General features: G+C 39.9%; 3 protein-coding genes across 3 annotated transcripts; 2 read left to right on the top strand and 1 right to left on the bottom strand.

The window, feature by feature from the left end:
• The first annotated feature begins 857 nt into the window (after positions 1-857).
• LOC120288030 (serine hydroxymethyltransferase, mitochondrial-like) lies at positions 858-6,691 on the top strand. Its single transcript, XM_039301280.1, is given in 17 exon segments — positions 858-910; positions 912-963; positions 1,084-1,134; positions 1,310-1,396; positions 1,794-1,915; positions 2,072-2,144; positions 2,562-2,690; positions 3,664-3,756; positions 4,090-4,182; positions 4,299-4,496; positions 4,645-4,715; positions 4,717-4,747; positions 5,316-5,381; positions 5,548-5,625; positions 5,799-5,910; positions 5,991-6,101; positions 6,283-6,691. Coding segments are annotated over 17 exon segments (1,554 nt in total). The 5' UTR covers positions 858-872; the 3' UTR covers positions 6,432-6,691.
• A 10,553-nt stretch (positions 6,692-17,244) lies between these two features.
• On the bottom strand, positions 17,245-17,622 carry LOC120288404 (glycine-rich protein DOT1-like). Its single transcript, XM_039302364.1, has one exon. The coding sequence runs from the start codon at positions 17,620-17,622 to the stop codon at positions 17,245-17,247; it is 378 nt and encodes a 125-aa protein (XP_039158298.1).
• A 4,439-nt stretch (positions 17,623-22,061) lies between these two features.
• On the top strand, positions 22,062-24,290 carry LOC104418351 (L-type lectin-domain containing receptor kinase IX.1). The gene has a single exon (XM_010029674.3). The coding sequence runs from the start codon at positions 22,062-22,064 to the stop codon at positions 24,087-24,089; it is 2,028 nt and encodes a 675-aa protein (XP_010027976.2). The 3' UTR covers positions 24,090-24,290.
• The last annotated feature ends 1,524 nt before the right edge of the window (positions 24,291-25,814 follow it).

The raw sequence follows: 25,814 nt of genomic DNA, 5'->3' as shown, positions 1-25,814 counted from the left end.
TTAATATTTAACGGAACCTATTGAAAGGTTTAATGGATTCTGAATGTAAAACTGGGATCTCTAGAGTAATAATTTTAAGGTCATTATAATTAAAAATCTCAAATAGTTACCTCATGATACATTCTCCAAACTAACTTTGATCTCACAAAAATCTTAAAAGTGGTACCCTTAACCCAAATCTACATTCCATTAGCATCCGTCCCATATCCCTTTATGTATACGTATTAGTACATGTGATAGACAAGGGCAAGATGAATTTGACGTGGAAAATGACAGTTTCAACGTGGAAAATCTACATGTGTTTATACATAAGCATTTTTATGAAGAATTACAACATTAGGATTTTTGTGAAATGATTTTTTTTTTTTTTTTTGTGTAAATAATGATATCAGTTTGGACATTTTTTAGGAAAAAAAGTAATTCAGGATAAATATTTCACACAATATCAATTTGAGGTTTTTCACCGCATTAATCTTCTTCTTCTTCTTCTTCTTTTTCATTTCGTGTTATCTTTTGATTGGTGTTCCAATCCAATTTTAGTTAATAGTAGAGGTGGACTAGTTAAGAAGATAAAATTTACAAAAATAGCTGCTGGGGTCCACAAATCCATCACTTAAAGCTACTCTTATCTTATGTGTGGCCTGAAAGAGATCACACACCAGCCAACCAAAGACACGCATACGCCAACAAATCACCCAAAAACTAAAATCCTCCCTCTCATTTCTTTTCATTTTTACTCATTTTTTTTCTGCATTTTTTTCCCTTTCAAACGGCTCCCTTCAACCACCAATTTGCTCACTCTAAGTCAGCCATAACCATAAACAGGAAACTCACACGCACTTCTCTCGTCAACCACACCAAGAAGAGCAAGGATGGCCATGGCAATGGCGCTCCGACGCCTCTCCTCCTCCATCGAAGCCCCTCCGTCCTCTCATCAATGGCGGTGGCTCCGTCTGCTACATGGTCCCCCATTCCCTTCCTTCTCCTCCCTCCCTTCCTTCTCTTCCCCTTCTTCTTCTTCTCCTTCGGCTTAAGTAAGCATCGACCGGTTCTGATTTTTGTTCTCCCGCTCGGTTCTTGCAGGCGTCTTTGCCGAATGAAGCCGTCTACGAGAAGGAGAAAAATGGCGTCACTGTAAGCGTCCTCACGTTCATAGAGTCCTCCATCCAACTTGCTTATGTTTTGACGATATGGGTGTGAGCTGTTCGCAGCGGTCGCCGTATAAGTCGTCGCTTGTTTGGCTTTGAAATGATTCTACTTTTGTTCCTTTGAATTCATGTATGTCCTCATGCACGGTATGTGTTTGCAGTGGCCGAAGCAGCTTAACGCTCCGCTCGAGGCCGTTGATCCTGAGGTTGCTGACATCATTGAGCTTGAGAAAGCCAGGCAATGGAAGGTATCACCCGGCTCTCTGTTTTTGTCCTCACAAAGCTTCTCATATTGCTGTGTTGGTACTCATCCGTTCATTGGCGAGTGAACTTTATTTCCAATTAGTTTCACTGTTAGGCCAATAGCATTTTCAAGAGTTATGTGTTAATAGCAGCTGCTTTGCTCGTTATTTGACTGGTGCAAGCAAAATCATGCAACAAATTGCAGGGTCCAACTACCCTTTTTCTTTTACTGGAGGAGGAACGATTCTTGAGTTTCTCATTCTATGCGTAATGGAGAATGAAAATGATTGTGGATATAGCTCCATTTTGTCATGAAGATTAAATCCTTCTCTGTCATCAATCGTATCTGATTTCCAATGATCGCTTACTAATGGTTATGTCGGGGTTTTTGTGCTTACCAAGGGGCTGGAGCTAATTCCATCAGAGAATTTCACTTCTGTCTCGGTGATGCAAGCTGTTGGATCGGTAATGACAAACAAATATAGTGAAGGATATCCCGGTGCGAGATATTACGGAGGAAATGAGTATGTTTGAGCACTTTCACAATATGCATATCTTGTAAAAGAACTTTGTACTTATTTGCCGCTGTGGTTTCTGCTCACTCGATTCCATCGTCCTGGTATTTATTCTTAACCTGGTAAAATTTGATTGGTGGTGAAACTGGCAGTCTGTTTGTTCAGGTATATTGATATGGCCGAATCCTTATGCCAGAAGCGTGCTTTGGAAGCATTCCGGTTGGATCCCGCCAAGTGGGAGGTAGCTTATATGATACTTTCACTGCTTCTGCAGTAACTTCTGCGTTCTCTTTGCTTGTTCTTCTGCCGTTCTCATTCTCATTTGTTTCCTTACATCTGGAAGTTCAATGTTTATATGTCAGACTCAACCTTTTCACCTTTGAATTTCTAATCATATTCATGTCTTGGTAGTTGGGGCCAGTTACCACTCAGTACACAATATTATGGTACATATAATTGATATGATAATGTTGTCGAACACATTTTGTTCAGAACCTTGTATTTAATTCTCCACTCAAATATGACAAGCAAAGGAAATCAGTTTAGTTAATGGTTCAGTTAGGAACTAATTTCCATTCACCAATTTGCAAAATTATTTGATTTGCTTGCCAGAATCTGCATATTACCAGCAGATTTCTAAGTATCCCTTTGTATTGCAGTCAATGTGCAGTCTCTATCTGGGTCTCCTGCCAATTTCCAAGTATATACTGCACTTCTAAAACCTCACGACAGGATTATGGCACTCGATCTTCCTCATGGCGGACATCTTTCTCATGGCTATCAGGTGCTTCATGTTGCAATCAAGAGCTTTTTACTTTTTTGTGAATCTGTTTGTCAGAAGAGCTTTTTACTTTATCCATAAAAGTTGCTTCTTCTTCACTAGAGATGGCGTACATCATAATTCTCTACTAGAAACTCCTCCTGTAGCGAGGTGAAGAAATTGAGTGGAATCGTATCCACAGCAATTACTGATATAATGCAGTTGTGTCCAACTATTGTGCATCAGAGAGTCTTATTTCAGGCTGTTTCAGTGGTCAGATTTTCTTGCTTTAAAGGATCTCTGCCTCTTGGTCAATCCAAGTAGTAAAATTGTGCAGCATCAATCACAGGGGCAAGTATTGGTGCCTATTCTTTTCATAGAAGAGGTTTCATTGCTTAGCTCAAAATTCAACTGAATTGGAATGAGAGAGTCGGAATTTTTTAGCAGAGAATTACTGTAATTGCACAGTCCTTCATATTTGTTAGGGAGAGGTGATCAAATCATCTTTGGTAAGAGGCTATAAAAAATAAGCAATTCCTTTGGTTATCTATTTTTCTCTGCTGATGTGAACACTCGATTCTTCTATTCATGAAGCATTTGATGATCTGTCTGCTTTGGCGATCTTGTAATGGGATATTTTCTGACCATTTCAGAAATTCTTTTGATTTCTCATTTAATTTAGGAAACATCCATTGATCATTTTGTCCGTGTTCTTGAAGCTTGTTCATTCATGTTCTCCATGTTTTTGGATAAATTAGTAGATATTAAAAAATTAGTTAACAATCTCAATGTCAAATGCTTTAATTCCGTACAGAAGAAGATGAGAGAGGCATATCCAGCTGATAAATGCAGTATCTAGTTTAATCTGGGCTATTATACTATCACATACCCTGGGAAATCAACATACAACTTATGACAAGGCACCTTACATTCTTAATTGATGGAAGTTGTTGATCTTGATATGGAGATTCTAATACCTTTTTCTGTTCTTTTGCAGACTGATACTAAAAAAATATCTGCAGTGTCCATATTTTTCGAGACTATGCCATATAGATTGAATGAGAGCACGGGCTACATTGATTACGATCAGGTAGGTCTTGTTGAAACTCTCTAGGATTCTAGTCATGAGGAGAGAGATCTTAATCCATCGTGGAAAATCATTGCTTTATGCAATTAACACGGCAGAAACATCTATAGTCTTCAGTGTAATATGAAAGGGAAGAATGTAGCGGGTTGTGTTTACAATGGGTGTTTAAAACTGTGATTCTTTGGAACTAATTCTAGCTGAAATTTAATATCCTTACCTGTAGCCAGAATGTTATTTAGGAATATCCAGAGTGACTTAAAGTATATTGTAGTATGAATCGTCAATGCTCTGTAATCTCTTGATGGTTTCACTTTGTTTCTCACTTCAACATTGCAGATGGAAAAAAGTGCCACACTCTTCAGGCCAAAACTAATTGTGGCTGGTGCCAGTGCTTATGCACGTCTCTATGATTATGCTCGTATTCGTAAGGTAACCTCAAAAGGCTTTTTCTTTTAGCAATTAAGTTCAGTTACTGTTCAAGGTCAGGAATGAACCTTACCTTGTAATCTGGAAATCCAATGTAAGGTTCCTGATGTATGCAACAGGTATGTGACAAGCAAAAGGCTATCCTGTTAGCAGATATGGCACATATCAGTGGCTTAGTTGCTGCTGGTGTGGTTCCATCACCCTTTGAATATGCTGATGTTGTTACGACCACAACTCACAAGTCACTTCGTGGTCCACGTGGAGCCATGATCTTCTTCAGGAAGGGTGTAAAAGAGATCAACAAGCAAGGGAAAGAGGTTTGTAGACCCTTCAGACTATTCGTTTTCCTCAGCCATTTTTTCTACCTTTCAAATCCTACTTTTGCTCTCCCCTTTGCCACAAAGGTGAAGACAGATGAGACTCTTCTCATGTAAAGCAGTGTACTAAATCTTGATTTATGGGCAGGTGTTGTATGACTTTGAAGACAAAATCAATCAGGCTGTCTTTCCTGGTCTTCAAGGAGGACCACACAACCACTATAACTGGTTTGGCTGTTGCATTGAAGCAGGTGCGCTTTTCTGACCAGATCTCTGCTGTGAGGGGATTACATTGCCCAAGTAACATCAACTGCAGTTTGTTTTCTGTGAGAGTGCAACTCATGTTGATCTCGGTAGTCATTGAAATGATCTGATCACAGCTAGAAAACTATGTCTCATCTTGGAATCCCTTCAGCTATGGGCACGAATCCTTGCTTCTAGCTGACTTAACTAGATATTTCATTGGTCAGTGTCTAGGTCCTGTTTGGTTAAGTAACACTTTCCAGTCTTGGTCCTCCATTGCTATAGTTCTATCCATTTATTTTTCTTCTTTGTTGCAAAGTAGATGGTTCTAGAGAAGCTCAAGTTTATCTTGTGATCGGCTTTGCTAGATATATTAAGAGACATGATGTAATTTGACTCACCTTGAAGTACATTTAACTCTTAAAATTCGAAGGCTAAGCTTGCTAAAAGATCAAAAAGCTGTAGAACAGCATCGTCTATGGTAAACAATTTGATAGATTTGTATATGCTTTTTCAGACCGTTGATTCATATCCTCCTTGAGATCTCAAAAGTATAATGACCTTTTGTAATTGTAGGCTACAACTCCAGAATACAGAGCCTATCAAGAGCAGGTTCTCAGTAACTGTGCAAAGTTTGCACAGGTATCCCTTTAATGCCCTTTGACTTGATCAATGGCTTTGAGCAAATGGTCGTTCTTGACCTTTTAGTGTTACTTATGTCTATTATCGTTCAATCAGAGGAGATAGTTTTCTTCTGCATCTTGGTCACTTCTTTGTTATAATCTTCCACTAATTGCTTCATGTGCAGACACTCACTGAAAAGGGCTACGACCTTGTTTCTGGGGGAACTGAAAATCATCTGGTTTTAGTGAATTTGAAGAATAAGGTAATGCAGGAACTTCACATTCTCTCCTTTCTATGAACCTGCTATTGATATGGCTTGAAGCACTTACACAAACATTCTAGTTCATCTAAAGAGAGGAACTTCTTTTGTACTACCCATTACCCATCAAAAAAGGAATTAATTTGTCCATCTTTTTTTCTTTCTCATCTCTGCAGGGAATTGATGGCTCCAGAGTTGAGAAGGTGATGGAATCTGTTCATATTGCTGCCAACAAAAACACTGTTCCGGGAGATGTATCTGCCATGGTTCCTGGTGGCATTAGAATGGGTAGAGGCTTCTTATGGGCTAATTGTGCCTTTAGGTGTAGGGTTTATATGTTGGTTACTTATGAACTTCATCTAACTCAGGTACCCCTGCTCTTACTTCGAGAGGATTTATCGAAGAGGACTTCGTGAAAGTAGCTGAGTTCTTTGATGCTGCCGTGGGTTTGGCAGTGAAAATCAAGGCCCAAACCAAAGGTGAATGGTTCTACCAAATTCATTTTTCTCTCTGCTAACTATACTTGGTTCAAACCACCTCTTGCAATCAAGCATGCTTAATGCTTTTTCTCTACTGCTTGCTCTTTTTGGTTCAAGCCTTTTCCTTTAACTTATTCCATTGTCTATTCATTGCTGAATGCTGGAAAATTTTGTCTAACAGGAACAAAGTTGAAGGACTTCCTGTCCACGATGCAGTCTTCGCCTGACTTCCAATCAGGGATTGCTAAACTTCGCCATGATGTTGAGGAGTATGCAAAGCAATTCCCTACAATCGGGTTCGAAAAGGCAACAATGAAGTACAAGAACTGAAGGAGAGAAATCATGTCTTGTAAGTATGGTCCTAAATTGATTATGAGGAAGAACTGCTGCTGCCGAATGGAATTTCAATGTCAAGAAAGTCTGTATCATGATCTCCCTATCTAAAACTGAAAAGGATCCTGTAAAGATGGAAATTCGAAACTCTCTCTCTCTCTCTCTCTTGTTGCATGCGATGCATACTATTTATTGCACTGCGAAGACATGTTAGCTGAGAGACTCAAGTTATATACCTGCATTTCCTTGGGCCTCAATTGGACAGAGATGTTTATTCTTTCTGTTACGGTGATGAGTTGCGTATGATCAGTTGATGAAGCATTACAATTGAAAGAATTCCCAGAAACAGCCCAGTCTAGTGACATAGTCCATCTTCTGCAATTAAATGGTCTCAGTGGTAATGCGAATTTGTGAAGCACTCTGGTTTTACTAATCAGAACAGATGTTCCACTTCATATCTCGATTGGCAATTGATTTGGAAACTTTTAGCCAAGTTGCATATTGATATCGGTGGAAAAATCGGTACCTTTTGACACAATAAGCACATTCAATGATTGTGAACTTCACTTTCTATTGCACTCTTGCCATAGTTCCTTGCCCATATTATCAGCAGTGAAAACAGCAGACTGATATACACACATTAGAATCAGAACTAGACCCCTTCTTTGACCAAACATGAGTAGACTCCCAAATATGGGTAAGCAAGCAACATACTGAGTTAATTCGAAAAGAAGCCAAGATGCTCAGTTCGAGCTACTAATACATCATAGAACAGCACAATTAGAATAAACAGTAGAGGGCTCATAGCAACAGATTTATTTGACCACAGTTACTGCAACAACTCGATTCAACAAGAGCGGAAAGTGGTCATTGGGCCCAGGGGTTCAGCCAAGGAGTAGCTCCTCTTAGCTTTATAGGATGGTGAAGGGGCAAGAATGAACCAAATTACACAATGAAATTTATGAGTTAATTTAAGAATATCGCAGTTACAAACTACAACATGTGCTGCTTTTGCTTTTATTTTGTTCCATCCCCTTTAATAATGGACAAGCAAGGAGATGCTAAGTAGTTATCAGAAGAGAGTGGCCACAATAGCTGATTTACGCAAGTGAACCAGTTAGCATGCCCTGGGCTTCCATGCTAATGCAGGACCACGTCCGTCATTACCCTTCCTCATCAAAATCTAGCGAGCTCGAGCATCACCAACCTAGGGTGAGGCCAAAGCTTTCCAATGGTAAGTTGTTGGTCACCATCGTAGTCAATGACCGGCCAAAGCCAAGGAAGAAGAAGAAGAAAAAAAATTGATCTTAAAATAGAAAAACATAAAAAAAAAAAAGAAAGAAAAATGTGTTTGGTGACAGAAAGTGAGGTGGAAGAAGTTGTTAAAAGTGGAAACATTTTTTCCAATTTTGAAGATATTTTTTTCAATAGTAGAAAATGTTTTCCTCAATTAGTTCATTTTGCATGAAATGAACACCGGATATCTAGAAAACATTTGATTGGAAGTTACTTTCCGTGATAGGAATGGAGCCTTAATTTTCTTTCTTTTTCTGAGAATTTATTTAGCTCTAACAAATGGGCTATTTTATTGTATTTTAACAAGTTTTTTTTTCTTATTAATGATATTTGCCTTTTCCTATTATCGATATATTGGTTGATTTAGTTTTATCCTTTTTCTTTAATAATTTTTCCAAAATTTATTGCTTTGTTCGCTTTCTATTATTTTTTGCAGTTAGGGTGAAAAAAAAATCAAAAAGTGAAATGAAAATCCACTTTTTGCCTTTAATAAATCATATACATTGCACATTTTAACAAACAAAAAGAAAGGAAAGGAAAGGTCGGTAGTTGTTAGGGGATTTTGTGTATCAATTGGCATTTGGGGGCTAAACCCCTACCACCTCAAAAATGGAGGATTTTCCTTAACCATTCCTACACTTTTAAGATAAAATAAATCAAACCCGGACTAGGCAAGGTTTGTGAACCGGGGCCTAAAACAGAAAATCGTTTTGTTTAGGTCTGCCCATTTTGACTTTCGAATTAATTGGGCCTAAATGTCCCAGAGAGTAATCCGTCGAGCCCAAGATGCACGAGAATTTAGAGTGGCGAAGGAGTGATTAAATCTTTTTCATTCCTAATATAAGCAGGCCGACGTATATAAATTTTATATGAAATTTCGTAATGTCTCGGATATATTTGATAAAAATTACGCTAAGTATCATGCGACGAACGATTGGTGGGTGCAACTACCTCAGCTTTCATTTACGGACTTTACTCTAGGATCGATGCGGTACATCGATGGGGAATGAAAAGGAAAGTTCAATAAAATTTCTTGACCGATTGAATTTTTATTTTATTTTATTTTATTTTATTTATCTATTTAAATAATTTGTTTTTCAAATGAAGACAAGGCGAAGGAAGTGGACAATTTTCGAGTTAACCCTCTAGCACCGTGGTGGGTATGGCCGGTCCACATGTGGTTGTACCAAATTCACATGCGAGCCTGCAAATATTCCCTCTTCACTGCCATATTGTCTCCACTAAATAAAGCTTCCTTTGCTTTTAGTTTTCCAAGATCTATACGATTAACAATTTTAAACCAATTTATCATAACATATCATAAATTAATTTTCATTTCACACAAAATCGTCAACTAGCATTCATGATACGTTTATCCCAATACTATCCTTAGCTATTTGGCATTCAAATTTTCGTCTCAAAATTAATTTTAGAATCCTTGATGATATTAATTTAAATTTCTTTTCAGTCCATCCCATTTCATTTGGTTTTCCTTTCAATTTGCTTATCTCCTTCTATTCTATCTTTTCCGCTATGAAAATAGTCATTCAAAGCTTTCTATATTTTTTTTTTGCTGTTGAGATTAGGTTATCCATGCATGAAGCTCCACCAAATTGCTGGCAACGGTTCAATCCATGTTGTTTAACGTTTACTCATTAGATCATCTTAATATATATATTCTTGCACAGAGCGTTAACAACCAAGTAAGATGAGATGGTGCAATTGCTTGTTAGCAACATTCTCGTTAGGATGAACAGCTTCATTGATTTTAAGTATAAAATTTCAGGTGAATACCATTCAAAATTCCAAGTTAATAATTCGGGACATATTTGCTGCAACTAATTTTCGTCTCATAAAAGCAATCTCAAACTAGTATATCATGACACATCTTCCCTAGATTAATTTTTAATCGCAAAATATCTCAAACCTTGACACAAATTTACCCTCCACATCAAATCCCAAGCTATTAATGGAAGGTAAATTTGGGTTGGGAGTACCAGTTTAGAATTTTCCTTCAAATGGAAATTTGTTTTAGGTAAGTGTATTACAAGATACAAGTTTGAAAGTTTTGGGAGTTGAAAATTATTTTAGAGTAATTATATCATGGAATACCATGTTAAGATTTTTATGAATATTAACTTAAATTTGCTTACTTTAGAGAAACTATTTAGGCATTTCCTATTTTTTTTTATAAAAATGTTCAAGAATTTCTCATCGCTTTGAATTTGATGTATCTTTATTTTGCAGTTTAGCCCTGATTAAAAGCATATGTTTTAACCCAAAGACTCACCCTCTCGTGCGGTTTCGGTCCTCTTGGATAGAATCTTCAATATGATGTTTTTATATTGCATGCGATTGAGTGAGCCGTATAACAACAAAAATTCGTATCTAACATGTGCGGTCCACGCTGACAGTTGTCGTCAAGAACAAGAATCACGTCACCGAAGTTTGATGTAAATGAGGGGTCACGAAATACATTAGCACACGAATAATAAAAAGTATAATGGCTATAATATCGAATTTGACTATAAAAGGTCCAATTATAAGAAGTTCATATTCGAGGGATCGCAATATCATTTTCACACACTTATATAATCAAATCATAATAGGTACCTGTGCAATTGACACCTTATTTTGAAGAGAATTTTATATACTTTCATAACATACACTCGAACCCTGGGATTCGCAGGTGGCCACTTCCGGCACATGGAAGGAGGAGGTGAGGGTTCAAATCCCCACATTCTCGGGGGAATGGAGTGGGGACGTAAGTTTGGGGAGTGGGTTTCGACTCCACGCCTGAGAAGGCGAGGCAAATCCCAGTGGCCACTCTTCCAACATGGAAGGGGGAGGTGAAGGGGTTCAAATCCCCACATTCTCAGGGGGGAATGGAGTGAGACGCGTAAGTTTCAGGAGTGGGTTTTGACTCCCACGCCCTGCAAATGTGGAATGGAGTGGGACGCGTAAGTTTCAGGAGTGGGTTTTGACTCCCACGCCCTGCAAGAGGCAGGGCAAAAGTTTGAGAGTGAGTATACTTGTAACATCCCGGGCCTCACTGTGTAATATTATCCGCTTTGGGTCACCCACCCCAGTGCGGACGAACGCCATCCCAGGCCACGGTCTCTTCCCTCACGACTTTAAACGCGCGTTACACGGATTAGAGGGACCTAAGCCTTATAAGCTGACCAAGATCTCCCTCCCTAGGCGATGTGGGACAAGAGGGGAGGTTATTACAGTCTTCACCTCTTAACAGAATAGCGTCCTCGCTATGGCCCCACGGGCATCAAAACAGCATTCGAGTTGTGGTCCCACACGCGGTCGGGAGTCGGCTCTACCACTTGTAACATCTCGGGCCCTTGTGTAATATTGTCGCTTTGGGTCACCGCAGCCTAGCGGACGAACGCCATCCAGCCACGGTCTCTTCCCTCACGGCTTTAAAACGCGTTATGCAGATTAGAGGGACCTAAGCCTTATAAGCTGAGAGTAGGACTGACCAAAATAAATAAATAAATAAATAAAAATAACATACACTCGCATCAAGTTTGATAGCTGTGAATAAAAAGAAAATGAGTGATTACATTAGGGGGCTGAAAATGGAAAGTTATTAGAAATTTTAAGAGAAAGCGACACAAATAATCTTTGGACTTTGTTTAGATGTGTAATATGATCCATGAATTTTAAATCTATTTAATGTGATCTTTGAACTTTAAGCTAATGCGTAATGTCATCCCTAATTTTTTAATTTGTTCAATAAAATCATTGAACTTTTGATGCATGTTTAATTTAATCAATGAACTGTATGAAAATATTCAATATTATTTTTTCCATAAATTCAAGTTCATGAACAAAATTGAACATATTCATACATTTTATGGACTAAATTGAATACGTATCAAAAGTTTAGGAACCATATTGAATAAATTAAAAGTTTAGAGACAACATGGAATACTAAGCTAAATTTCATGGACTGCATTGAATAAATTTAAAGTTTATGGATCCCATTGCACATGGGGCTAAAGTTTAACGATATTTTGTGTCATTTACCCAAATTTTAGTTCTACTCTTTATACGATTTTATTAGTTAGTGTGTTGGCAATTTGGGAAAACCACTAAAAAGTGAGACAAAACTAGTTTTTTGGCTTGCTTATAAAAAGGGTTTCCTTAATGGATTGAACTTAATTTTTGTGAAGAATTATTCTATCCCGTCCTATGTTGGGGCCCACTAAATTAAAGAGCAAACGTAAAAGGCAGAGAAAACTGAAGAGAGCAGGGGAGTTCCCCCCATGATTGATGTCATACAATTATTAACAGGGACAGGCCGCGCCCATAGCATCTGCTCCCTCTCATTGTTCATCATCTTGTCCTCCACACCTGGTGAAAGGAAAAACCGAAACCCCGAGAATTCCGGGTCTGAAGTTTCAAATGGAGAGAGTTTCGTCGTCGCTGCCGTCGACGCCACTGTCGCGCTTTGCTCGGTGCATGTCGCCGTCTTGCTTTCCTCTCCGAGACGAGACGGAGTACCATCGCCTGTCGAGCCGCGACAGCAGAGGCCGGAGGTCAAGATGGAAATGGCGGCATCTTCTCAAGAGGATCGTCACCGACGGCATGTGCATCTACAGGTCGAAGCCGGTGTCGTTCCACTACGATGCCATTAGCTACTCCCAGAATTTCGACGAAGGACGGTGGCGATGCGAGTATGGATCTGCTAGCAGGTTTGAACGTGTCAGCTAGGGTTGTCGATAATCTGAGCAGTTTTGTGTTTATAGAGTGAAGTGAATACTTCATGTTCTGAAACTCAATGGATGAAGAAGATCTTGTCTTGGCACTTCCTGCTTTTATGCAATTTCAATAAATATAATTTGAACCCTCTATATTTGCGGCATCGAGTATTGAACATCAATTCTGCTTAGAGTTCTATTGCTATAACAATCCCTGATAAATTGGTCAAAGTGACATTTATGGATAATGTGGTTTCGGTAATTAATTTCGATTGACTTGGCTAAAGAAGATGAAGTCTGTCTGCAATATGAAGGAAACTGATCGAAGGGACTAGGATTCATAATCTCAATGAGGAGATAGATAGCGCATATGCGGTTAGTGTAGCAGAAAGCTATCTGATAAACGAAAAGTAACAAAAGGATACTATTATCCGCATCGTGTTTGAGCCTTGCCCTGGCCCTTCCCCTGCTTGGAGAGAGAGGAGGGTGAGAAGATGGCCGGAAAGTGGCCCCGGCTTAACACTCCAACGCCCAAATCAGATGGATGATGGAAGAAATGAGAGGAAGATCATGAATGTGTCTGAGAGCCTTTCCAGATCTCTACTGGAGGATCCCATTAGAGATTCGCATACGAGCCGAAGCTGAGAACAGCTATCTGGCTTTGAGGGGAAAGATCATTGTTATTGTTTACTTGTGTTGAACAGTCTGAAAACGTCCACTGATGAAGCTCGTGGGGATTTGGAACCCAGCAGCGGCTAGGATGAAGGGGAACCTGGGATGTCGATGCTGAAGATGAAGTGCATTGCAAAATCTGCTAACACTGCGATTAACTTGACGTGAGAATCGCAGTGTTAGAAATTGCTCTGCATACGTAGCACGGCCAACGTGACAAGGAGCTAGGCTAGAAGATCCACATCTCGACATGTCCTCCTTTGACAGACACACATAATCCTTTTTCTTAAATTGCAATTATTCCGTGAGTTATTTTTACAATAATACAGAGGAAAACATACGAGGAACATGTAGAAGATTACTCTTAGAACAACATATATAGAGTTGGCAAGTGAGTTGGCCGAGTCGATTACTTATGTTAGTCGTTTAAGATTCGGACAGTAACTAGTGAGTTAGCACACACTTTGTGCAGGCAAGTCTATGCGCACCGTTTTCTGCGTGTGGTTGAAGAAGGATTCTAGCTGATCGCAAGGTGTAGCAGAAGGGGCTGCCTCTGGCCATGACCACCGCCTGACAGTTTCGCTACGTTGTCATCTATACCACAGGCCTTGCCACACCGTTGCCATCATCAATCCCCGATGTCCCTTTTCCTTAGACCTCTGTCTCTCTGTCTCTCTGTCTCTCTTTCTCTCTCTCGGTCTGCGCATGCACGTGCATGCAACGCCGTAGATTGCAGCCAACCCAAGGTCATTAACGACCTTAGAACGGCCTTGACCAGAGGTCATGACCCCCTCAGGGACTGGGATAGAGTGGCAGAGAGATGTCCCACGGCGGCTACGTGGTGGTGAGTGGTGGCCAAGTGGTGGTTGGCTATGGCTGAATGGTGGTGGCCGGCTAAGGGACGAGGTGGTGGTGGTGGATGACCACGGTGCGGCGACCGCGCAAAGGCAGCGGTAGTTTAGCAAAGGTGACTAGGGAGAGAGAAGTGAGAGAAGTGAGAGAAGAGAGAGGGGCTGGGGCTGCCAGGGTTGGTTGTGTCAATTTGTGTGTTTTTGTTTAATTAAGTTACAGAAAAATCACAAAAATTATTCACGTACTATTATCCGAATTCATTTTCAATCCATGTACTATTTTTTGCCAACTTATCTTCGGAAACATTTTAAGGATAAAGTTGAATTTTTCCATCCAAATGTGGATGCCATACGCCGAGTCAACTCTGGCAAATAGGTAGGTGACGCTTACATGCAAGTTTCCCAGGAAATTATTCTCTTTTGATCCTCGTGCATTTTAGAAATGTTGAATTTTAGTAATTGTACTTGTTTTAGTTACAAAATTATTCCTCTGCTATTTTTAAACGAAAGCTTAATTTCTTTCATCATATATTTATCCAGAATCTTATGGAAATTGTCAAATTAAAATCAAGTATTAATAGGCGATTCCTACTTTTACTGGCCCAATCTGATTGAAAATCCCATTAAGATTAATATCATCATATGCAATAACTTAATATGGTTATTTTCAAAAGATATCTATATAGCAAGGACTATTTCATCCCTAACCTCATATATTTTCTCGTGGAAGCTAGATGGGCCCATAGGCCTTTTGTGTTGGGCCTGATGGCCTTCGGTATTGTTGATCTTGTACTGGGCCTTTATGGCATTATGCGTGAAGTTCTGTTGGTCTTGCATTGGGCCTTTATGTTTTCTGAGCCTGGTAGTTTTTGTAGCTGTAACCTATTTGTGTACTTGTTTAGATCGCATGATCATTGAATTGCCTGGCTAAAATGGTTACACGTTTTGCTAATGGTTAGCCAGAAAAATTCTCAAGCCTTCCAAGGTAATTATGGTTTATGTGTACTATTTCATCAAAAGAGAACATAATAAAGTGATTGCGAATGTTAGTCTCTATTTTCTAATGTTTCTCATTACAATTGACATTACCAAACTTATTGCTAAGAGTAGGAATCATCTTTCGACAAATATAACAAGTATGGATAAATAGTTTTCATTACATTGGAATACTGAAAAATTAAGTAATAAGATAGTAGATTTTGAGTTTTTCCTTTGTTCATAAATTGAAAAGGTGAATGGACAAACATTATACATAACATTGAGCAGAACTTTATAGATGGTGTTCTCTTGTGGTAATGGACAGGATTCGAAAACTATAAAGATGCGGTTATTCCAAGATGCAAAGCATGATTTTTGAACTTGGCATGCAAAATAGTAGAATAGATCTGAACCAACGGTTGTGAAGAATAGATGCAACGATTTGTGCCTATAATCTTTTAGGTCAAGAGCCTTGACATTTCTCTCAAAGGATTGAAGTGAGATAGGGCATCAAGATATTCACAAGGAAGGATTGCACTAATATTGACATGCAATACAACATGATATAACATGACACACCGATACATTGTTTCGCAAAAAATAAAAAATTATGATACCTTGGGACATATTGAATATTAAATATATATTTTTATATATACAAGATAATGACCATTTTTATGATTATTTTAATCAAATTAATTTGATTTAAATAAATAAATAATAAAAATGAGCTTGGAATGATTTTACATTAAAAACATTAATCCATAATATATTACTATAAATGATTGTTTCAACTTGACAAATTCAACTCATCTCTAATACTCCATAAAACTTAGAGGAAAAAAACAATCAATAGAGTGTGTCAAAAGAAAAGAGAAAGAATAAACTTGAGGGTGAATTATGTGTCATTGGAAGTGAGAGTCAGAAGAGAAGAAAATGTTTTTTTTTTTTTTTTCTTTCCCATTTATTAATTTTATTTTTTTATTTTCTTACATATTTACATTTTGACCATTCATTTACTAATTTTTTTAAAATCAACTTTTGCGTGTCGGAATCACATATTGGAATTCCGAACTCGCATGTCAGAATTCCTGACTTGCATGTTGGAGAGTGTCAAGAAAGTTGATTAGGTATCGAATTTTCCGATATGTATTAACCGAGTGTGAGAAAGAGTCGAAAAATGTTGGAGAGTGTCGGACGCGTATTAGAGTATCCAACATGACATAAAGGCTCTCAGAAAAATGTCAAAACTTTTTAGGTGTTAACATCATTGGTCTACATACACATATTGACCTTTGTTTCACTAAAAGAGCTTTTCACGAATTAGCTTTAAGGATTTTTATGTGTCTGGTTCACTAAAAAGTAATTAATTGACAAAAAATCATTTATAGTAAAAGAAAACACCCTCATAAAAAAAATATGAAAAAAATTCCCGACTGAATGGAGGAAATCGTATTCCTTGTTGACACTTAAATTTTGGCAACCCATTTTAGTCATTTATCGCATTAAAAATTAGGAATTATTTTTAATCCCTAAACAAAAATATTAAAATTAAATTGCATAACATATGGAATTAAGAGCATTTCTTTTCATTCGCATTGGATCGATGATGATAAATAAGCATTAATTTTTCCAATATTCAATGATATGATGGGAGATTTTTTATATATTCAGGTAATATACACCGAGAGATTTTTTTTGGGGCAAAAAGGAAGGTTTCGGATGGAATATTAGAAAAATATAAAGGAGAATATTACTCGTGAGTGCATATATCTCGAAGATATAATCAGGAGGCTACGTGCAAGCAAAAGTTGATTGAGAAAGGAAATTTGAATCTAATAAGGGTAGATGGAAAAATTAAAATAAAAAAATAAAATATGCTACAAAAATCTAATCTTCTCCCCTATATGAGATAGAAGGCGTTGCGCGCCTACGGCAAGGGGGTTTTTATTTTTATTTTTAGAGTTCTTTTTTGTTTAGGGGTCAAAGGTGTGTTAGAGTGGGGCTGTAGAGAGAAGAGACGTGAGAGAAAAAAAAAAAAAAAAAAAAAAAAAAAAAAGAGGAAAAGAAGTCTTCTTCTTCTGCACAGCACTGCGCGCCTCCCCCCTCAGCCGCCGCCTACAACCCAACACCGGCAGCCGAGTTGCCGGTCACCGCCGCTCCGCCAGCAACTCGAGAGCCCTCGTGTCGACCACCGCGCCTCTGCCACCGCTCATCCCCCGTGACGCCGCCGCAACCCATGAGCACCCCTACTAGCCCTGCAGCAGCTCACCCTCTATCGATCCCCGCATCTCCACCCTAGCAAGACCACCTCCGCCACTGCACCTCCGCCACTGCCCGCTTTGCCACGCCGGAACGCCGACCCCCTGTCACCGCTGCTCTTGTGCCTGCATGACCTGCAGCTGTTCGAACCTCCCTCACTGCGCCACCGCCACGCAGCAGCCCTCTGCCGAGCCGGTCTCCGCCACCGCTCCACTGATCCCCGCACCTGCAGCCACGACGATCGCCACGCCAGCAACCTGATCCCCCTCGCCACGCGCCTGCTGCCCCCTCACCAGAGCTTCGAACGCCGGCACCCCTCAAGCCCGAAAACAACACTCCTTCAGCCAAGCCAACGCCCGTGCCACCCCAGCTGTAAGCCACGCCGAGCCTCCATCGTGATTCACGAGCCGCCATTTGAAGTCCAAATTTGGAAGCCAATATTCAGAATAGGTAAAAAATTCTGTCTATTTTAATTTCTGAATATTCTGTTTCCTTATTTAAAAAATTTGATACACATGATTGAAGTTCATGATATATAGTCCTATTCGAAATCTCGAGTAGCTTTCCAAATTGGGAAATTTTCCTTATTTCACAATGTGCATATAAATGAGCATTCGATTTCACGTTCGAAATATGACTCGCAATCGTACGGAAAAATCACTAATCCGATCTCCCGCCCGAGAGATGATTCGCGATTTCGTTAAAAATTGGTCAATTCGATTTCATGCGCGGATACGATTCGTCAATGGGTATCGATCATGTCTTGCCTGACTTGCTGCCTTATTGTTTTATTTATGCCTTTGCTTGGATTGATTTTGCTTCCTTTAAAGAAAACCCAAGAAATATATATATATATATATATATATATATATATATATATATATATATATATATATATTTGTGTTGGATTAGGTTCATGTTAGCATATTGCTTTTTTTAGGGTTATTTTGCATGTTTAGAATAGGAAATTTATTTAATTCAAATTTTTTGAAATAGAAATCCCAAAAAACATTAATTTAGGATGTTAGTTTTTCCTTTCATTAATTTAAATTGCATGTTTAATTATTGAGTAGTTTTAATTTCGAAATTTAATTAAAAATAAAAGAAAACATAAAAATTATCATGCACATGTCATGTAGAATTATGTCATCCATTGCCCGTCATCTAAATGTGTAAATGCTAGGATTAGTTGCATTAATATTTTCCAATCACTAGATTAGGTCATTTAATGAATATCACGTGACATATAGTTCGTATGTTAGGTTGCATGTTGCATGTCATTTTAGTTAAAATAATTTTGTACGTCATTGCATTGCATTGCACGTAATTTCTAGGCTTTATTTAAATAAAAGAAAATCTTGAAAAAGATTGAGTGATTGCGTATTAATTATAAATCATATCTAGGACTGTTAATATGAATTCTGATCTAACATTAACAACTATGTTGCACGCACATGTTACACATGCTTCCGTGTCGTGTCCGACACGTGTTAGAGTGTGTCGGATACATCAACACACTCGGACATGTGTTGATCATGTGTCGAATTTGTCGACACGTGGTCAACTTTTGTCGACACGTTCCGACACGGGTGTCCGAAGTAGAGATGAGGCCGTGAGTAAAGCGAGCCACAATAGTGAGAGACGGCTAGAGGAGACTAAGGTGAGGGCCTTGAGGAGGAACTTCACGAGGGAGGCGCGCGTGGGGGAGGGCGGCGTTGTCGAGTGGGGTGGCGGCGGCGGCGGTGGCGGCGGCAAGGGGGAGGAGGAGGAGTTCGCGGCGGTGTGCAGCCTCTCGGCACACAAGGACCGGCCACCTTCTTTTCCGATCCCTTTTCACTGATTTTTTTTCTGGGTTACTCCCTTTTCCGCTCCTTTGGTGAATGCTGGTGCTTTTCTTGATTGAGTCTTTGATACTTTCGGAGATAGGCGTCGTGTGGCGAGGAGGAGGAGGAGAAGAAGGGGCTACGAGGGTTTTGAGAAGGAAAATAAAAGAATAAAAAAGGGATTTGGCGTGTTGGAGGGAGGGAAAAGTGACAGGAGGGAGGGAGAAGCGACGGCTGATAACCTATTAGGCAATGGGGGAGGGAAAAAAAGTGAAAAAGATTTCGAGGTGGGGGAAGAGACAAGGGAGAAAGGGAGTTTGGGCATGGAGGGGGGGCGTTGGGGGTGGATGATTAGTGTAAATTTATTGTAGGTTCTTTTTTAATTAATTAATTATTTATAAATTTGAATCAAATTAATTAAAAATAAAAAATTTTATTTAATATACAACATGTCCCAGCGTGTCGGAATTTTCTACTTTTGAGAAATGACGTGTTAATGTGTCGTGTCGTGTCGTGTTTCGTGTCCGTGTCGCGTTTCATGTCTGTGTTGCATATCGGTTTAACCTAGATTGCAGATGCTGTTTTCGTTGCTATGAGGTAAGTCCTATAATTTATTTATTACTTTATTTGTGTGTTAAATTGGTGGTTTACGCACCCGTATGATTATCTCATATGTTAGGAAAGTAAATTAAAACTAATTCAAGCTACTTGCAAAACATTTTTTCAAAAAAAAAAAAAGAGAAATGTATCGAAAGGGTGTTAGAGAAATCTAGTATAATCAAGTCCCCGAACTCACAATCTGCGAACCTAAAGTATATCTCTCGTTACTTTACTTGGGTTTCTAATCGACCTAGTGGCGACTCCTAATTGAAAAAATCATTTGCATGTTCAGAACTTGAACCTAAGTCGTGAATTGGTATGGGTTTGGGACAGCTCGAATTAAGTTTAGGCTTAGTAATCCATTAATCAAACCCTAGATGGTAGGTCGTGACATTCCCAAATGTAACAAGTCTCTTGCCACAAACCCTCATGCACTTCTTCAAGGTTCGCACTTGTTCACGGACTCTTAACATCTTCACCAAAGGTTTAACTATTCTTCAATGATGCTTAAAAGCTTTGTTCAAGGTTCTCTCTCCCTGCCGATTTGAAATTAATCTATGAAAATTCAATCGACCCTTTACATCGTGAATCTATTGTTGACGTAATTAGGTACTTTGATCATCTTCTGTGCTATATTGATCCTTTACAGATAATTTTTTTTTAGTTCAGATCAATTTAAAATCGAGCCAAGTTAAAAAATTCACTTGGATTCTAAACCCTTGTTTAGTTCAACCCAATTTCTTAATCATTCGAACTGTAGTAGATCCCTTCGGTACGGTTTTCCATCCAAGCTACATCAAATTGAACCGTGCTAATCCTTACTTGTCGATAGGTTAAGGCGCGTTTGATAACGATTTTGTTCTCGGGAGTAGGTTCCGATAAAAAATGATTCTTTTTTATTCTATTCCCAGGAACAAATTTTAAGCATTTTAAGCCATTTGATAAATGTCCAAAATTTCTGATTCTGGAATAGAATTGTGTTTTGGCTCATTAATTCTATTTCAAATTAATTTCTTTTAATTTTTAAATAATTTTTATACTTTTTTCCTCTCTTTTTCTCCTATTCTTTTTTTAGCCCGGCGTCGACAACCACTAGCGGCGGCGGTGGACGGTGGTGGGGCCTTTAGCGAGCTCGACGGACGGGCGACCGGGGCGGCGGCGGGGCGGCAACCACAAGATGGCAGTCGAAGAAGAAGAAGAAAAGAGAAAAAAGAAGAGAAAATGGAAGAAGAATAATTAGTTTTGATTCTTAGATTTGTTCCTAGAACAAGAATTAACTTTTTTATTTATTTATTTTTGATTCTGTTCCAAATCTACTTCTGGAAACAAAATAATAGAATTTTGTTCCTGGGAAATATTTTTTAGCAAATGTAATTCTGTTATCAAACTACTCCCGAAAACAAAACATCAGAATCAGTAATTGTTTGGATGGTTACCAAACAGGCACTTATGAGGCATCATCACTTGAGAGCTAAATCTAACATACAACACGTGTCAAATGGCACAATAGGTTATCCGCCCATGATTAATCCACCCTCTTTGGCAGATCCTGTTAACTTAAACGACAACGGAACAAATGTTTTGCTAATAACTAGTGAAAACAATTAATTTCTTAGGCCGCCAAGGCAATGATTTTTTGTTTATTACACTTATGCAAATGAGAACAGAACAAAACCGTAGCAAATTTCAATCGTCTTTTTCCTTGATAATCCTCACGACGATTTGAAACTATCAAGCACGCTCAGTAATGACGACAAAGAATCATGCTCTTCAAGTTTTCTCCCACACGCAAGCGGGACAATTTCTTCCTAAGAAATGGCCTAGGCCGGCCGTGAGCGGGTTGGTCTTGAACCAGCCCGACATACGCTAGATGACGCCCATGGATCTTCGATTTTTCTATTTTTCAACTATATGCACACGAAACAATACCAACTCCACTCAATTAAAAAACTAATAAAGGAAAATTTTAAATAGTAGGGGGCCGGCAAAATAACCTACATTTCTGTGTTGCAGTTCTCGGCTGACCCGGCAACACCAATGGAGCATCTTCGGAGCGATGGGACATGAGCTTTGGCCAATTGGACCGTTTCCTGGGGTTTTCGTCACTATGTCAAGATTCTTCAATAGTCGATTATGTCTAAGGTAATTAATTATTGGCCATCTAGAAAGACGGACCAAAACATTGTTGGGGACCGAATGTGCTCCGTCTATGTTCATTCTGACCAATCAGCAGACATTAATCTAATTAAGCATTTCTTCCCTTTTTGATCCGGTCGGTCAGACCAGCAGAAACAAATATTTATTTGACTTGGTAAATGATGGGGAGTAGCACGATTTCCAGGGTTACGACAACAATATAGTTCAACCGCTCCTAATAGCTTATACATAACCAGTTTTCACTTCCTTCGATTCATCTCCTCTCGATCTCTAATGGCCAATCTCTCATGCCTTGCAATCCAACTCCTAACGTTCTTGCTCTTGCTCATCGGTCGTGCCCATTCGGTCTCCTTCAACTTCTCCGGATTCCTGCCCAACACCGGCAACTTGACGTTCGAGGGCGACGCGTTCACGTCGAGTGGGGGGATCCAGCTGACGAGGAACCAGCAGGACAACAACCTCCAGAACAGCATCGGGCGGGTCTCCTACGACAAGCCGGTCCGCCTGTGGGACTCCAAGACGGGGAGGCTGACAGACTTCACGGCCCACTTCAGCTTCGTGATCAACGCCCTGAACAACACTTACTACGGGGACGGCATTTCCTTCTACATCGCGCCGTTCGATGCCGTTATCCCCGCCAACTCAAGCGGCGGCTATCTTGCCCTGTTCGAGCCAAGCATGGCCATGAACACGTCTGCAAACCAGATCGTGGCTGTCGAGTTCGACAGCTTTAAGAACTCGTGGGACCCAAGCCCGGACCATGTGGGCATCAACATCAACTCCATCGTCTCGGTCGCGAACGTGTCCTGGAAGACCAGCATGAAGAATGGATCCACAGCCAATGCTTGGGTCAGCTACGACTCCACAAGCTTTAACTTGAGCGTCTTCCTTACTTATGCCAATAACCCCGTCTTTAACAACAACTCAAGCCTCTCGTACGTCGTCGATCTGAGGAAAATCCTTCCGGAACAGGTCAAAATTGGCTTCTCTGCCGCGACTGGTCAGTTCGTCGAGATTCATGAAATCCTTTCCTGGTCGTTTAGTTCAACCTTGGAGGATGGCAAAAAGAAAAGAAGCCTTGGCTTGGTCCTCGGCGTAGTCCTAGGTTCTGGTTTGGTAGCATGTGTACTAGGAATTGGTTGGTTCCTCTTTTGGAGGAAGAAATCTCGGCGTAGTAAAGGAGTTTCAATGGTCGACATCTCGATTGATGGTGAATTCGAGAAGGGAGCTGGACCGAAGAGGTTCACATACCGTGATCTTGCCCGTGCGACCAATGATTTCACCGAACGAGGTAAGCTGGGAGAGGGTGGATTTGGAGGAGTTTATAAAGGTTTATTAAGTGAATCAAACATGGAGATTGCGGTCAAGAGGGTGTCCAAGGGATCGAAGCAGGGCAAGAAGGAGTATGTGTCGGAAGTGAAGATCATCAGCCGGCTACGGCATCGGAACTTGGTACAACTCATAGGTTGGTGCCACGAAGGAGGCGAGCTCCTTCTAGTTTACGAGTTCTTGCCCAACGGAAGCCTTGATTCGCACCTTTTCGGAGGCAAAACCCACCTGACTTGGGCTGCAAGGTACAAAATAGCCCTCGGCCTGGCCTCGGCCTTACTCTACCTCCACGAGGAGTGGGAGCAGTGTGTGGTGCACCGGGACGTGAAGTCGAGCAACGTGATGCTTGACTCCAACTTCAACGCGAAGCTGGGTGACTTTGGGCTCGCGCGGCTTGTGGACCATGACATGGGCTCTCAAACCACTGTCTTGGCAGGCACGATGGGGTACTTGGCCCCAGAATGCGTGACAACTGGAAAGGCCAGTAAGGAGTCGGATGTGTACAGCTTTGGAGTGGTGGCGCTCGAAATAGCATGTGGCAGGAAGCCGGTGGAGCTGAGGGTGGAGCCGAGCAAGGTGAGGCTGGTGGAGTGGGTGTGGGATCTGTACGGAAGAGGCCGAGTGGTTGAAGCAGCCGATCCGGGGTTGAACATGGAGTTCGACGAGCGTCAAATGGAGTGCCTCATGGTGGTAGGACTATGGTGCTGCCACCCGGATTACAGCCTAAGGCCGCCGATAAAGCAGGTGATAAATGTCCTAAATTTCGAAGCTCCCTTGCCGAGCCTCCCATCAAAGTTGCCAGTGCCGATGTATTACGCGCCCCCGATGGATATGCTGAAGTTCTCGTACACATCGCCGGGGCTCACGGAATCGGATAGAACTCAGTCTTCTCTTGCCAGCGGCTCTACTTATTCATCTACTCAGACAGGTGGATCTGGAAAAGCTCTATTGAGTCATAACGGAGCAGAGTAGTTTAGGCTTCTGGTTTCTATTGGCGTTTTACTTACCTTTTTTTCTTTTTTGTTTTGGAGTGAAAGATGAAAATCTTGGAATGTAAGGGTTGTTTTTTGAATCCTTCCTGTTAATTCTTTCTTTTTATTCTGGACATAGTTGCATGTCTATGAAGAGCTTGTAGTTTGAATTCAGTAATGTAAAGTGGACTTATTCTTTTAACTTGGTTGCCTGATCCCTTGCAAGTTGTCCCTTTGTTTTTTCAAACATAACCCATGTTACGGTCATGGATAATGATGTTCTTACATATGTGTTTCCTTCTCCACCCGACAATTTAATTCTTTATTCGGGCAGTGCTAAATTAATTGGGAAGCACGTTTGGGACTTTATTCAGATCCATTTCAGGCATTATTCGATTAATACATGGATTGCTTAGTTCCTGGTTCATTTTCAGCGGAGAACCAAAAGAATCGAAGGGAAAGGTTTATGACCAAATTGGCTTACGTACAATAAGTGTAGGACTTTTGGGATAATTTACTAATAGTTAATGATTTCATTAATGTTGATATTCTTGTTTTGGAGAAGGACACGTGTTTTGGATAGTTATCAGCCATCAAGCCTCTAAGAGAGTAGAGAGCGTGCATCTTGCTCGGAAGCTTCTCTATTGAAGCAATGCTTTAAGTCAATAATCTTGAGGTTGATGGGATCTCTGTATCTTCTTCTCCAGCCACAAAATGTATGAATTCAAGACAACTTTTAACAAGTAAGTTCTTTAGGCGGGCAAGACTTTGAATTACATCTCTATCTTGCCACAAGCATATTAGCTTTTCACAATTTCTCTCCAACTTCTGCATCTTGATTAAGGAGCGTGTAAACACAAAATTTAAGCAAGTTAGTTCAGCAACATCTTTTATGACAAGAGCGATTAAAGATGTTAGATTAACCGAACTACTCAACACCCCCTCATTACAATCTCCAAAGTTTTATTTATTGAGAGATGGAAGGCTAATGATAAATGGCGAGGCAACCATACTAAGATAGGAGTTGATTTCGAGCTTTGTGAGGGAGCTTAGTTGACTAGCAATTTTCCAATCAACATAGCACAATGCAGAATGTTAAGATGCTTAAGACATGGGGATAAAACTCTTACCTCTTCACTATCAACACAATGAGACCAGTCCTCCCACAATGGCATATCCTTCAATACCAAAGTTATTAAGGATGGAAATGGACTTTTAGATTCCCTAAAAGTTAAAGCCTATCATACATGTTGAATTTAGGCCTTCAATGTACAGTTGTTTAGCAAAGATAGCTGCCTGAGTGATGTAATGTTTTGACCCTATGACATCCATGTAAATGTAAATGCACTTTGTTAACAAATAAGGGACTTCCTAATCATGATGAGAATTCTAGGCCACCATAGTAGGATATCACTAGATTTTCAAGGTTTTTGTGAGGACGAAGAAAGTCAACAACCTTTAATTCGAGATCTTCAATCTAGAGATTTTCAAAATGTTCACTCCTTCTTGTGTAAATTGGAATCCTTGGCATCTCCAGTTTCTTGAATCTTATGCAAATTTGAGATGCACAATTCCCCTACAAGGTTCTTCATGTTTTTTATGCACTATAACCTTGACCCATTTTCTGTTCCCACTACAAACTTGGACAACATCTCAAGACCCACCAAATTACCTATATATAGCGGTATCACTCTTGGGCTCCAAGTATTTGACTTTGTTCGCATTT

Source organism: Eucalyptus grandis, chromosome 9 (genome assembly GCF_016545825.1).
Source record: "Eucalyptus grandis isolate ANBG69807.140 chromosome 9, ASM1654582v1, whole genome shotgun sequence".
In the NCBI taxonomy this organism is placed as follows: domain Eukaryota; kingdom Viridiplantae; phylum Streptophyta; class Magnoliopsida; order Myrtales; family Myrtaceae; genus Eucalyptus; species Eucalyptus grandis.
Note: the sequence above shows the minus strand (reverse complement) of the source record. Positions and strands in the feature narration are given on the sequence as shown.